The sequence below is a fragment of the Zootoca vivipara genome, chromosome 7, assembly GCF_963506605.1.
Source record: "Zootoca vivipara chromosome 7, rZooViv1.1, whole genome shotgun sequence".
NCBI classification, from domain to species: Eukaryota; Metazoa; Chordata; class Lepidosauria; order Squamata; family Lacertidae; genus Zootoca; species Zootoca vivipara.
Genome location: NC_083282.1, coordinates 38,739,121 through 38,754,291, shown reverse-complemented (window position 1 = coordinate 38,754,291; position 15,171 = coordinate 38,739,121). Strand labels below are relative to the sequence as shown.

General features: G+C 42.8%; 1 protein-coding gene across 1 annotated transcript; it reads left to right on the top strand.

Moving 5' to 3' along the window:
- The first annotated feature begins 586 nt into the window (after positions 1-586).
- On the top strand, positions 587-14,735 carry CIMAP2 (ciliary microtubule associated protein 2). Its single transcript, XM_060277464.1, has 9 exons — positions 587-700; positions 2,639-2,764; positions 4,162-4,332; positions 5,869-5,991; positions 9,598-9,726; positions 9,994-10,137; positions 11,254-11,418; positions 12,011-12,139; positions 14,601-14,735. The coding sequence occupies exons 1-9, from the start codon at positions 587-589 to the stop codon at positions 14,733-14,735; spliced, it is 1,236 nt and encodes a 411-aa protein (XP_060133447.1).
- The last annotated feature ends 436 nt before the right edge of the window (positions 14,736-15,171 follow it).

The following is a 15,171-nucleotide window of genomic DNA, read 5'->3' as shown; positions in this document are numbered from 1 at the left end:
GTCGACAGATTAAGAATTATACTAGATATTGTTAAAGAAATGTTTTTTGTTTTTTTCTTGTTTCTTTCTGATTTTTGTCTTTTTATATTTTGTTTTCTTTTTTCTGTATTTGCCATAAAATCAATAAAAATATATTTTAAAAATAAAATATTAAATGATGTAATGCTTTATGTGATTGGTTAAATCAAAATCCTTTGTCTGAAATGTTATAAATTCCTGTCCGACCTTTGGGCGGGGTTGCAGTTTTGCGAAAAGATTCGACTGTAACCTTATTGCTTTGCAATAAACAAAACGGACTCCTAACTCCTCTTGTCTCTGAGTTTTAATTGGCTAACTCAGAAGATAAGCCATTTTTTGGCTTACAACAATATTTTTACTTTAGCGAGATAAACTGTGGAAGACTCTTATCAGCTGGACAAGGACATTGTGGTACACAACAACGTCCTTGTGTACCACATGGGATTTCTGGCACTGAACCACCACAGGTGTCTGCAGCACTGAGAAATCCTCATCAGCATATCAGGCTGTCTGAAGACCTGCTCCTCCCAGCCACTTGGAAACAGAAAGCCAAGCGTCTGGTGTTGTCATGGCAGTGAAGTTCCAGAGCTCTTGTCAGAAGCCGTCTTCCAAGAAGAAAGGTGGTGCTCCTCCTCCTTCTGCTCCAAGCATCAGAGGATGGAGGAGCCTAAGGGATTCACAGGTGCCCCCTTTGGGAGTCAAACAGCAAGGTAAGGGCTGCTCCCACAGGAATTGGGTTGGTTTCTTTTTAAAAAAAATAAAATAAAACGACACCTTCTCGAAGACAGGGCATATCTTGTGCTGGGGCTTGTCAACGATCAGTCCTGAAAGGCGGAAAATGTAAGAGTCTCTGAGCATGTGGTGAGTGGCTTTCCCACTTGAGAACCCACAGCCATCCTTCCAGATTTCTGGGATTCTGAGCAGAGAGTGCTCTTTTCTGGCAGCTCTTTTCTTGGAGTAACGCGGGCATTTTGTGTTTTAAAAACCAAGCTACAGTTCATATGCCACTTGTGTTCCTGTTACAATGCTTACAAATAATTCACCATGGATTTGAAGTTTGCAAGAAGCGTGTGAGTTGCCACATACAAATATTCACACAAGTATGGATCATATACAGTTTCTTTCTTGTAGATCTGTATTTTTCTTGAATCAAAGTTCATGTAGACATACGCTAAGTCACAATCCTACACAAGCAAACAAACATACCCCTGAACCTGCTCAGAACTGCATTCTGCACATCCCATCAGCCTAGATCACAGATCTGTTGGCTCCTTAATAGAAGACAACTTCAACCATGCATGTAAATCACACTTGCATGCACAAATATAATAAGACATAACAGGGTTGTAGAGTTTCCTTCCATAGCAGGAGTGTGTAACCTGTGGCTTTGCAGATGTTTGACTCCATCATTCTAGAACATTGGCCACACTGGCTGGTGCCAATAAAATAATAATAATTATACTAATAATAATTTTATTATTTATACCCCACCCATCTGACTGGGTTACCCCAGAAACTTTGGATGGCTTCCAACACATATAAAAGCATAATAAAACATCAAACATTTTAAAAAGGAGTCCAACAACATCTGCAGGGTCACAAGTTGGGCGCCGCCAATTCACACCTTTAAGGGCTTCCCATCTGCCTTAGCTGTTAGACCAGGCTTCCTCAAACTCTGCCCTCCGGATGTTTTTGGCCTACAACTCCCATGATCCTTAGCTAGCAGGACCAGTGGTCAGGGATGATGGGAATTGTAATCTCAAAACATCTGGAGGGCCGAGGTTGTGGAAGCCTGTGTTAGACACTTCAAATTCAATTCAAATGTTACTTCTATTACAAATGCTTCATCTCTGCAAGCACACCAGCTTGCCAGATGGAACAAACACCCCCCTTTCACGTGCTGTTCTGAGGATCCTCCCAACATCCCCTTGAACCAATTTCAGGGGGCAGGGGGGCATTTAGGGGGAAGGATTTTAATGTATTACCCTGTGCCATAATTCTGCAAGTCAGATTGAGCTCTGAAACAGCCTCATACAGGGCTGGCCCTTCCTCAGGCAGCAGGTGCTGGTAGGTAAGGAGTGGTGCAAAGGTGTTGAAGGATCAAGTGGCATATACCCCCTGCTGCCCTCAGGTACGATGGGCGATGCTGCTCATCATTACCAGGCAGCATTGAAGTAAGAGTCAAGTGCCCACCTGCTTAGCTTCTGTATATGGAAGGGTGGGGGAGGGAGGGAAGCACCACCTTGTCCTCCAGGCTCCAAGTCGGCCAGCAAAACACCTGGACTGGTTCTAACCTTATAGACCGATTAACTGGAGACGAGGGCTTTTTCTCAGCCGGAACTTGCCGGAACTCAGTTCCGGCACCTCTCAGGTGGGTGCCATTGCCATTCTAAGAGAACAAGGGAGGTGTTCATGGTGACTCTTTTTCTAGAATACTAGCACTGCTGGAGACACTGCGATGCAGGATCTGGATTTTGAAGCAGCACTCTGCATCGTTCCAAACACAGGTTGGCTGCCTCTATATATATATCCTGCAGCTATTATTGTGGTTATATAGCTCGGAGTGTCAAAAATTGAAAGCAACTGTGTTACATGACTTTGATTCAAATGCCCCCAGTAGGATCATTCAGCTCTTCATATTTGTATTTTTCTGGCTAGATTTGATGTGTCAGCGATTTATCCAAATTTCAAGAGACCAAGTACTTACCTGCAGGCCCCATACTCCAAAACTGTCTGCTCAGACTTGGTGAGTCTATACCTCAGGGTGCCTCACATGCACAAAGCAAATGTAGTCTTAAGTTTTACTGTATGTGTGGTTGAACAAAAAATATTTTTTTATGTACAGTATTTCCTCTACCCCACCCCACCCCTGCCCCGCATCTAATTTAGACCATCCAGAACTTTGTCTCCCACTATAGCTGCAAACTGACTATTTACAGAGGGATAATCTCTTGGGAGTTTGCCGTTGTGATGTCAAACTATTTCATCTGAGTAGTCTGCCCATAGAAGCAGTTGCTTGCATGCCACCCGTGTGGAGTATCATACAAGCTAATTTAGAGGTACATTGCCTAGAGGGCTTCCACTCCTTGATCATACTAGAGCGCAATCAAGACATACTTGGTTTTTCTCTAATGAAATGGACTGTGACTCCAAGTCTAATAGGAATGCTCTTCTTCATGGTTCCATCCAGCTGTGCCTTCCTCCAGGATATGCCATTCCACCTCCATCCCCACTTCAGTTTTCTTTTCTTTCCCAACTGATACTCAACATTCTGTGGCTACTAAATGTGCTTGATCCTCCTTTTTTTCTTTCCTTATTTTGCCTCCTGAGGGTTTGTTTTAATATCTTTTATAGTCAGTGCTTCCCCCCCCCCTAAAAAAATGTTTAGGGGCACTCTCATTTTCCTACTCATATTGAAATACTGCACCTCAACTTAATGATACCCTCTGTTTCTTTCCCCCCTCACTCATTTAATTACTTGCTTCTGCTCTACAATGATAGCTCAGTCGGTATAGCATGAGACTCTTAATCTCAGGGTCGTGGGTTCAAGTCAGAGATTCCTGTATTGCAGGGGGTTGGACTAGATGACCCTTGTGGTCCCTTCCAACTTTACAATTCTATGATTCTGTGTCTTTCCCGCTGGTGCAACTAACCTCATGCCATTCTGTTCTAGAATATGAATTATGCTACGCTGGAGAGGGAGTATTATGGTTTCATTTGTGGATGTCAGAGGTCTATTAATCAGTGATGTGGGTAGGTGGGTGGAGATCCAAGAGCAATATCTGTAGTTTAACAGATATCAGTAGAGGCCTTCATTAGCATATTAAAATATCCTGCTGAAATGGGATAACGAATGCTGAAGGATACCCATTGAACCAGGGTGCTTCAGAATGTACAGACTTTTTACCTAATAGTTTATCTCAGTGTTTCTCAACCAGTGTGCCTCCAGATGTTTTGGGACTACAACTCCCATCATCCCTAGCTAGCAAGACCAGTGGTCAGGAATGATGGGAGTTGTAGTCCCAAAACATCTGGAGGCACACTGGTTGAGAAACACTGGTTTATCTAGCCCTGGCAATGCCGTTTTCCCAAGGAACTGTAGCTATGCAAGCAAATGCAGGAAATAACCATATCTTCCTTTAGAACCGAAAATTAGGACCAGGCACCTACAGTATTGACTATGGAGGCTTCAGTTCTAGTCATCTGAATAAGAAGATGTCGAGCTCTAGTTGGGCAAAAGCCCAGGAGGCAACAAGGCTCACCAAAATGCCACATTTCAATTTTAAGGAAATATGCAGCAGGGGGAAAGCTCTGGTGAGTGTTTGGCTTTAAGCTATTTGTTACATGTTGGTTTAGTCAAGGGGTTAAAATATCGGCCAGTTTCATTTCAGATACTGTACAACCGAGGACACGGGTCTACAGTTTTCTCCGAGACTGGTATCATCTTTAAGAGTATTTTCCAAATGGCATGTGGTTTGTCTTTGTGACATAACCAAGAATGTTATCATTGCGAACTATGAAGGAACGGCCCATCAAGTGTAACAATGGGCATCAGGCAAGTGTACGGGGGAACTTGTCACCCCTGTCTATTTCTCAGGCAAGTACGCTGTGGTCTAAACCACTGAGCCTCTTGGACTTGCTGATCAGAAGGTTGGCGGTTCGAATCCCCACAACAGAGTGAGCTCCCGCAGTGGCGTAGCAAGGGGGGGCAATGGGGGCGGGTCTCCCTGGGTGCCACCCTGGAGGGGGGGTGACACTTGGCGTCCCCCACTGGGGAATATTTTTTATTTATTTTCTGTTGCATGAGATTTTTCAACTGTTCTTATATGTTATTTCAATGCTGATTTCATATCTGAAGTCGGTTTTATTCTGTAAGCTCTAGGGGTTTTTTTTGCAATTCATGTTTTTCACTTTTCACCAGAGCCAGGGCCAGAGCCACATTGGGGGGGGGGGGTTGACAAAAAAAATTCTGCACCGGGTACCACCTGGGCTTGCTACATCTCTGAGCTCCCGTTGCTCTGTCCCAGCTCCTGCCAACCTAGTAGTTCGAAAGCACACCAGTGCAAGTAGATAAATAGGTACCTCTGCAGCAGGAAGCTAACAGCGTTTCTGTGCGCTCTGGCTTTCATCACAGTGTCCCGTTGTGCCAGAAGCAGTGTAGTCATGCTGGCCACATTACCCAGAAAGCTGTCTGTGGACTAACGCCGGCTCCCTCGACTTGAAGTGAGATGAGCGCCGCACCCCATAGCATAGCTGCCAAGTTTTCCCTTTTCTCGCGAGGAAGCCTATTCAGCATAAGGGAAAATCCCTTTAAAAAAGGGATAACTTGGCAGCTATGCCCCATAGTTGCCTTTGACTGGACTTAACCATCCAGGGGTCCTTTACCTTTACCTTACCCATAAGCAGTATTATTTAATATTAATAAAATACTATCAAAAACTAAGTAGGAAGGAAACAAAAACAAAAAAAGATTAAAAAGAGGTGCTTCGACTCTTCTATCTGCCAATTATATATAATAGTTATTTCCAATATTTAGCATATAGTGTACACTCCAGAATAACTCCTGGTGAATCATGACATTGACCATGGACCTATCTGAGCCTGGCTTCCCTAAAAAAGAGATCATGTACCAGGTCAGACCTACCTTCCAACCACCCCCACCCCAGTTTATACCACTAGCAAATACTGCTCCAGCCGGTGGCATAATCTGCTGTGAAAAATAAAATAAAGCCTGGAGCTACGCTCCTCCTCATTCCTGTGCTGCCACAAACTCCACATACCAGGTGGCTGTTTTAAAGCTGCCCGTGCCATCTCTTCACCCTATTCATGTGCATCCTTTCTTTCTCCAAGAAAGCAAAGCTGGGTCCTGGGACTTATGAGTACTCAGATTTTCTACAACTCCAAGAGAAACGCCCACACAGCATTAGAGGAATATGTGACACCGGAGCAGTGAGATTTAAAGACCGCATCAGGGTAGGCATCTGTCCTTGCTGGAATGAATTGTGTGAAATGCAACATTCTTTGTGAATGTTTTTTTTGCCATATTTACTTTGAATTTGCTGTTTTTATCATAGTCTTCAACTCTGTCACCTGGATTGCGGGGTTTTGCTTGTTTGTCTTGGTTTCTTTGACCCTCCTGTCTTTCAAACCACCAGTTGTGGTGCAATTCTGCATTGCTTACTTTATAGTTAAACAAAATGCGAAAAATTCCAAGAACTCGGGCCAAAAAGATGATTAGCTATTCAGTCTTTAAACGAAGGCTAACACAGAATTGGTACACATTGACCGTGAAAACCTAGCTGATGAAGAATTACAAAACAGGGCCTTGTCCTGGAGTTTATTTCAACTGGAACATATCCTTAACATAAAAAATTAAAAATCGTTTAAAGACTGAATAGCTAATCATCTTTGTGGCCTGAGCTCTTGGAATTTTTCGCATTTTGTTTCTCTTACTTACCAAGAACTCCAATTTGTGCAGTACTTTACAGTTAATGCAAAACATATTCTATTATTTCATTGTAATTTGTAATAGTTTATTGAAAATAATATAGATTTTTTTAAAAGAAAGAAAGAAAATGTCTCCATTTTAAAGGAATCATAGAGTTGGAAGGGATCCCCAACTCTATGTTCATCTATTTCAACCCCCTGCAATGCAGGAATCTAAACTAAAGTATCCATGACAGATGGTCATCGAACCTTTGCTTAAAAAGGAGAGTCGACAACCTACCAAGAACTTTGGGTCTTTAAAACCTGCATTATTGGGGGAGAGATCTAGGCTGAAAAGTAGGCTTAGAGAAACCACACCATGAAGCCACTGTCCCCATTTCCAGCAATGTGAGCCTATGTCTCTCCAGAGCATCAAGAAAGGCAGGTGGGACTGCAACATCAGGATACAGAAGTCAACCATTTGGGTTTTGTTCCTACTAGGGGGATTGCCAGAGGCAGACCTTGGGTTCTCAAATTTCAGTGGCGCTCTGTGTGACACTAAAATTTGGCACCTTCTACCTCTCTTGCTCTGTTCTACAGCTTTGTTGTGATGCCCCCAGCAAAACAACATCAAACTTTTGGTTACCTAAAACATGCTCAATACCCACACAAGACTTAACCAGCTGTACTCTTGCATGCATAAAGTATATTATTCACTGTATCATATTATAGATTTCAACAGAAATAAGTCATAAAATACAACGGAAAAAGCAGAAGAGTCAGTAGATCGGTTCAAATTCTAATCAGTTCATGGATCAGGTGCAAACATATGCTAGTGTCTGTTCCACCTGCATCTGTTCATCAGGTCCACGCAATCCACAAGAAGAGTTGTTATTGTTCCACAGAATCCTTTCACAAAGTGTAAGACAAGGATTTCCGGAATATTAACCTTGTTTTGCCAGACTGGGCTTCATCAGTAGTACAAGTGCATATGTAATGTACCAAGATAGTGGATCTATGGCATAGTAGTAGCTTCTGCTTTTTCCGTTGTATTTTATGACTTATTTCTGTTGAAATCTATAATATGATACAGTGAATAATATACTTTATTTATGCAAGAGTACAGCCGGTTACGTCTCGTGTGATGCCCCCAGCAGCATGGTGCCCAGTGCAGCCGAACCAGTCACGCTACCCCAAAAGCCTCTGGGTTTACATTTGGCTCAACATCTAAAACCCCCTTGTTCTAACGTGTCAGAAATTAGATTGCAGCCATTATGCATGTACGAATGGCTGTCATTGCTATGGTCACCTGCGTTGGGCTCCTTTCAGTCTGTACATCCCTCCTTCCTCTGCTCCTATCACCTGTAGAGTCTACAACCTGCTCATTACCTCAGGAGTCCGTAAGTAGGGGTGGGAAGCTTGTAGTCTTCCACATGTTTTGGGCTCCCAAGTCCCATGATTCCCAGCCAGAATGAACAACAGTGAGGAATAATGGGAGTTGTAGTGCTACAACAACTGAGCTTGTGTTGTAAAAAAAAGAAAGGTTTTGATGTAGATGGAGAGTTGGCATGGTGAAAGGCTCAGGATTCAGCCGTCCATACATCTTCCCTTCCTTGTGAATCATGGAGGCAGGAATGCAGGACAGATATATTGGCTGCCTTCAACGGTTTTGTGGTTTAGCACCGGCAAAATAAAAATTATTCACCACTCGACTGACACATTTATGAAGCAAGAGTGACGCACAGTGGATTAGTAGGTGAAACACATTAAAAAAAATACTACAACTCTTAACTGCTGGAAAGATTGCTTTGCCTGCAAAATACCTTTAATCACAGTATTATTCATTGAGTTGTACTGTTTTCTTTGTTCTGAACTCTCGTGCAGAATTTCCAGGAATTGTTTTTGTGATGTTTTTCTATAATCAAAAAGCCAGGTTTCCACCCTCACTTATGTCACAGTAGCAAAGATGATATCAATAGTACCACAAAAGGGAAACTGTCTTAAAAGATATGGTACATATGTAATACTCTAGTCTGTGCGAGGCTTTTGTTGTTTTTGTAGCTGATACAAATCAGCTGATAAAAGCTGATAAAAGTGTGGGGGGGGTGTTAAAGGGTGTTTAAAGGGAGCATCTCCTCGCTCCTGAAGTCAAGGGAAGGCTCCTTGTCTTCCTACAAGAACCTGAGCTATTTCCTCTGCTAGAGGCAACTAGGAAGCAATTGGTAGACACGAAGAACCAGCTTATGTACATGTGGCAGAAAACAGCAAGGTCCTAGGGCAGGGATTAAATAACCTGTGGCCCTCCAGATGTTGTTGGACTCCATCAGCCCCAGGCAGTGTGGCCCAGGGTCAGGGATGATGGGAGTTGTAGCCCAACAACATCCAAAGGGACATACATTTCCCATCCCTGATCTAGAGTTTTTCCTCTGGCAGGCCTTATTTAACAGCAGTGTGACAAGCAGAAATTCATTCTGTAGGTGAAACTTTTCCCATTGCCCCATCCAAATGCTGGGGAAAGTTCCACCCTTTGAATGCCTGTTTTCTTTTCAAATTATTCTTTATTGATTAAAATTACATATTTATAATACACAAATGATAATAAACAAGCACAAAACAAACATAGCATCAACATTAACAAAAGAAAATGAAAACTACACCTACTACAGTAACTTCCAAATCAAAACGAATGCCTGCTGTTTTCACACAAGCCCTACCAAAGTAACTAAATAAGAACTGGCAGCCCAAGACTTCGCTAATAATTATTGAGTATTCATCCTAATTAGTTTGCCAGGTGATTAGACGACACCAGCTATTTAATGAACATAGAGTCTGATTTGCTTGCAGGAAGGCTAGATCACATGGTGTCAAAATAAATGTTAATATGTATGTGCTTTCTAGTGCAATTCCCCATCATTTCTCTCAATGCAAGAAGTCCAGTATTTTGATAAGATGCACCTGGTGAGCAGGAGCTCGAAATCAACTATAATTGTGTAACATTAAATTGCCAGCATGTGATTGCATTCAGCTCAAAAACAGCAGTCTGGCAGCACCATTGGAAACAATGTGTAGTCCAGATAAGAGATGGCCATTGCTCTGCTGTGGTTATGTTAATGCCCCTCCCTCTCTCTCTCTCTCACCACCCTAACCTTCTAGGAATGTTATCCTGGCCCAGGAACCTATGGAAATCCTTATGCTGCCCTGAATGAAAAGGAAAAACGCTCTGTGACTGCACTTGGAATAATGGACAGTAAAACTTCAAAATGCTTTGCTTTTCCCAATGTGGCAAGTTTAGTTTCTTAGTTCTCTACTTAGCTGCTCCTCAATCCTCGTAGTCTTCCCGTTGGACAGGCTGGGGAAGCCTTGTGTTGCTGATATGGGATCGCATTCCCATGCCACACCGTTGGCACGGGATTATGATCCCATGTAGTTTCATACGACTACAGCCACATCAGGACCAAGGTGTTTCCCAAGTCCTCGCCTACTCAATGCAATAGATGCTGCACTTTTGCAAGCTCCCCTCTCTAATACTTTCTTAATCTTTGATTTCAGGGAAGTGGTTTGGGACCTGGCACCTACAATATCAAAAACGGGGTGGATGAGATGCTGAAACGCGTGGTCAGCTTAAAAGGCCCTTATGAAATCTTCACAGGAGACAGGTCAAAGCCTATTCCCTATGGGCATTACGCTACTGATGTATGTACGCTCATCTTCTTTGCTTGCAAACTTTTTTTAAAAAGTGTCATGTTGCTGGGTTAGTACTTCAAATGATAAGAGTTGCCAGACTTCAGTTTGACTGGCAAAACACCAGAAAGTCCTTGAACCTTCCCCACACTGCCTCTTTTAAGCGCCCAACTTTTGGAGTAATGAAATTAAAGAAGATTCTGATCGTCTTTGAAAAGAAGGAAATATAGAAACACAAAAAGAAATAATTTTCTATGTGTTACATTTTGAAGTTTTGTGATCTGTCAGGTTCTGCTGCTTGGAACCCTGAATATTCTGATGAAAAAATGTCTAAATTATTAGACAGGAATTTGTAAGAGTTCAAATGTCTCTACTGCAATATTGTTTTTAATGTTTATAACACTCCAGACCAGGGTGAGTAAACTATTCAGATTATATTGATGATTAAGTACTTATTTAGAATTTTGTCACAAGTGTTCCAATACACCTCATTTTCCATTAAATGTCTCAGCACCCTTACAACAAATCTTGTATTATACAATACTATAGATGGATTGGAGGCTGAACAATGCAAATAACTGCAGCTGCTTGGAGGGGGGTGGGCATAGGAAATCTTGGGGGTGGCCCTTTCTGCCAGTGATAAATATTGCATTGCTTTCCTTTTCCAAAATGGAGAAATTTACAGGTTGAATGAAAACAGTATAGAAAAAGCAGCAGTGGTAGACCAAAAGCAGAATCAGGGCAGATCCTACCGTTCAACAAATTCAATTGCATTATGTGCATTTTAACTGTAGTAAGCCTCAACAAAGCATGTTGAAAATTCATTTTATATAAGATCATTGAACCTGATACAATCTTCCTTCAGATCGTTGAGCTTGTGTGTGTGTTGTGTGAAAATTATAACTGCATTCCATAAAAAAACAGCAACAAGAGTACCCTCATCTGACTTGCTTCCTTTTTTTCATAAAATTGCACAGAATTGATATACAGTACACATACTGTACAGTCGTACCTTGGTTGTTGAACGGAATCCGGGTTTGTGGCTTTCGGGAGCCAAAACGTTTAAGTTGCAAAGCGTTTGAGATCCAAGGTACGACTGTATCTCCTTTCCTTGTTTAATGTTGCTAGAAAAAGTCCACCGAGCTGAGTGGCGCCACACTGAAGAGCTTCCTGGAAGAACTAGAATCAAAGGATAAAAGGAAGCACGGCACTTTCGGCCATCTTGTTTGGAATCCCCTGTGCCCCTCCGATCGGATCTTCTGGGCCACAGTCAGTCAGTGTCCACGTGAACAAGTAGGTGACTTTCCATTGCTTCTCGGTTGCAATCGCAGTGCTAGTTTCTTCCAGATGGCAGGGTTGGGAAGTCATGTGAGGTGAAAAGGGTTGAGTGGGGAACAAACAATAAAGAACCAACAGGCTGCTAGGGCAGTCCGTTATGGGCCCCAGGCTATCCAAAGAGCTGGACTAACTCCTCAGTTTTAGGTCGATGCAGAATCGCAGCCAAACAGCCAAGCAGAGTTGAGGGCAACCAGCCACGCACCTGGAGTCTAGGGGTTTGGGGCAGAGTCCATTGTGAGATAGCGTCAAATTAATATATGTTTTGGTGGTTGTGTTTCAACTTTTGTTTCATAAATGTCATAGGCGTATCTTGGGGGCCTCCAAGTACATAGAAGCCGGTATTTTATGTGGCTTCCAAACTGGTAAGCACTCAGTCACACAATATTGCTAGTCAAGTGAACAAGGGGAATCTCTAGCAAAACGTTGTGCCGTGTCTCTGGCTCAAGTAGGTAGCTGTATCTCCCCCACGATGCCTTTCTATAATCTTTGTGCTGCTACACAACTGTTGTATTCACTGATTCAAAGAAATTTGTTTCACTTCTTACAGTTCTTGACAGGGCCAGGCTCATACGACATAAAGCCCATCAAGAGAAAAGAGTATGAAAATCAGCCACCGTTCTGGATTGGTGCAAAAAGATTTGACAGGAAATCGTACCGTCTGTTTATTGGAAATACTGTGAGTGGGAAATTATATGATCGGGATAGAGCAAGTAAAAAAAAAAAAGCCTCCTCTTGGTTTTCCCCTTTAGAACGCTCTTCTGGTTACTTTATGAATCTGTCCAGCCAAAACACTTGTGTAAACGGAACGGTCAGAGTTTGACTAAGAAAGACCGCTTACCGTAATTTTCCCAGTGGCGGAAGGGGAGAGAATTTGGAGTTTGCATATAAAGGTGCAGCTACCTAGCTTGCCCTTCCTGAAAAACTATGCAAATCGAAACAGCCATTTATCAAAATTTGCACTTCTCCAGATATTCCAGTGCAGTGCTCCTGCCAAGTAATGCATGTACTAAATGGGAAAATGAGAAAGAGAGAGAAACCAAAATGGACAGATTTGCCTATCCTGAGAAGGGGCTCAATGGAGCAATGGGCATCTCACATGAGCCCACTAGGAAGCATGGCAAAGGCACAAATGGTGAAGGGGCAGAGAATCAGATTGATTGGAAACATTTTCCCTGCCCACTGCCCAGTTGCAGGTGGTGCCACACACACACCTAGCCTTATACTTTGACCACACTCCTATGTGTACTTACTTAGAAGTAGGACTATCCCCCCAAGCAAACACATTTATGATCAGGGGATTTTGCAGTGCGCAAATAAAATACTTTTGTCTCCACTAGGCTCAAGTGCCCCTTACTTTGTGCTGGGTTGAGGGAATCTATTTTAGATTGTTTGATAGTGTCACATCCCTTTGGCTGATAGGCTAAAACTCCTTTTAGTAATGATGTGCCAAAGGGATGGCTCTGGCTCTGTTCCTCCTTCTCCTTGTGCCCTTTCTTGTATCATCTGCATTCATCTTTTCTGGGTTCCTGTGGTGAACTGGAACAAAGCTGGGAGGACTCAGTCAGCGAAAGCTTTCATTTGAAAGAGTTCACTTCCACTTAGGGGAACAGGTAAGGACTCCCAGGCAGGGTTTGTTCTCTCTCCTTGATCCTGGAGAGCAGGGAACTTAAAAGAGGTCAAGAATGAAGGGCTCTTTCATAATTGATGGGGAACTTTGCTGGTGGTGATTAAGTGTCATGGATAAAGTTGGCAGAGAACTGAACTTACCTGCCAGCAGTTTGAGAGATTTTAATGCAACGGAGGAGCAAATCGTTTTGCTCTGGCCACTGGGACATCTAAAAAAAAACAAACCCCTGCTTCAGAGGGGCCTCCTCAGTGATCTAGGTTCAAATAGCCAGAGTTAGCAAAATGAATGAGAATTCTTGTACATGTATGGAAATGAAAGGGGGGATTGATGTTCTCAAGTACAAAACATGCAAATGGGGTGTTGTTGATACCCGGAACAGCCTCTCTCTGTTCTACTGCCGTTCTTACCCCAAGGGGATGGGGAAGACTCTTTGCAGAGGCGTTTTAGATGCATGGCCTCTCCCTACAGCAATTGTACTAATGGCAACATTGGAAAAGAGGCATAGCTCAGAAGAAGAGCCAGTGTTTGGCATGCCAAAGGTCCCTGGTCCAATGTTTGTCATTCTCAGTCAGTGGGTGGGAGGACTCTTGTCTGAAACCCTGGACAGCAGCTCCCAGTCAGTGTAGACAGTGCTGAGTTACATGGGCAAATTTATTTTTTAGGCAACTTCCAAACAGCAGCAAGGGAGAAGGCTTTGCCCCCAATAAAAGGCTAGGTGGTTTGTGGAATATCTCCCTCTAGCAGGGCCACCGACATTTCTGATGACAGGAATTCCAGTGTGAAATCTTGGGTGGCTGTTGGAGGACTAGATGGCATGGCCTAATATAGGGTCAAGCCATTGGTATATTGTCCAAATAGATTGGTTTGAAATCATTCTATTCATTAGACTAATCCACTGCACTTAGAGATTCATGAACAAGTGGAGTGAGCCTGTCAAAGCCTTTAAGGCTATGTTCACAATTCTTTCACCCCATTCTCCCTTTGAGAGGATCAGAAGTCTTCCTTTAAGACATGTGTGGGGAGCCTGTGGCTCTCTGTATGTTGGTGAACTTCAATTCCCATCAGCCCCAGCATGACCAATGGTCAGGGACGATGGAAGTTGTAGTCCACCAACATCTGGAGGACCTTATGACAAGATATGTAGATATATATTGGGTATCAATGAGGTGGATGTCTGTTCCAATGTTATAAAGATGAGAGGTGGTATCATCTTCACTATAGTGCACAGTTGAACATTCATGTCGCTCACCAAAATCAGAAACAGTCTCAGACATAACAGGGAACAGCAACAAGCAGTTGTGAAAGTAGTCCAAACCTGTGCATTTTGCATTTCTACTGTCTAATGCCAAAAGGGGATTTTGCACAGAGGGAGTGCTTAATGCCCATTTATCTCCCCACCATGAGCTCACTTTCATTCCGTTGGCCAGACAAGAAATGGATGCTCAAGGGCTTTACAGATCTGCATCTCAGGATACCCAAAGCTGCTCCTTGTCTGCTTTCCTGTTTATAGAACCCAGTTGGAGTTGGCCGCTATGATACTATGAAACATGAGAAATACCGAAAGAAGATCAGATACCGTTCGCTTTATATGCATGATACACAGCGTTACCTTACTAACCTGGAGAGGGACAAGTGCTTACAGTAAGTAATTTTTTTAAAAAAACACACAGAGGAGGCAGCAACTTCTATAAGTATGTGAAATTGTGCTTGAGCAATTCATTCTAATTTGTACACTTGGCCAAATTTGCATGCCTTGTTTTGGATGCCGAGTTTCGATTGCAACTTAGTTTTAGAATTTGGAAACTTTTCAGGATCTAGAATAGTAATAGAATTGGGCTTGTGAAATGTTGAGGCTTTGGCTCAGGCCAGTGGGACAGGAAGCGTTTCGTGTGAAAATGTCTCATGTGGAGATAAAAAGATGTTGCCCATTCTGCTTCCTTAAGGCTAAACAAACCAGGGGAACAATAAACTAGAACCCAGAAGGAGTGGAGCTTAACTAGAATTCCTAAAATTAATTCTTGAATTGGGTGCATTTTTCAGCTCATTTGCATCTCTTTGAAGGTAAACATTTTGCTGGCTTA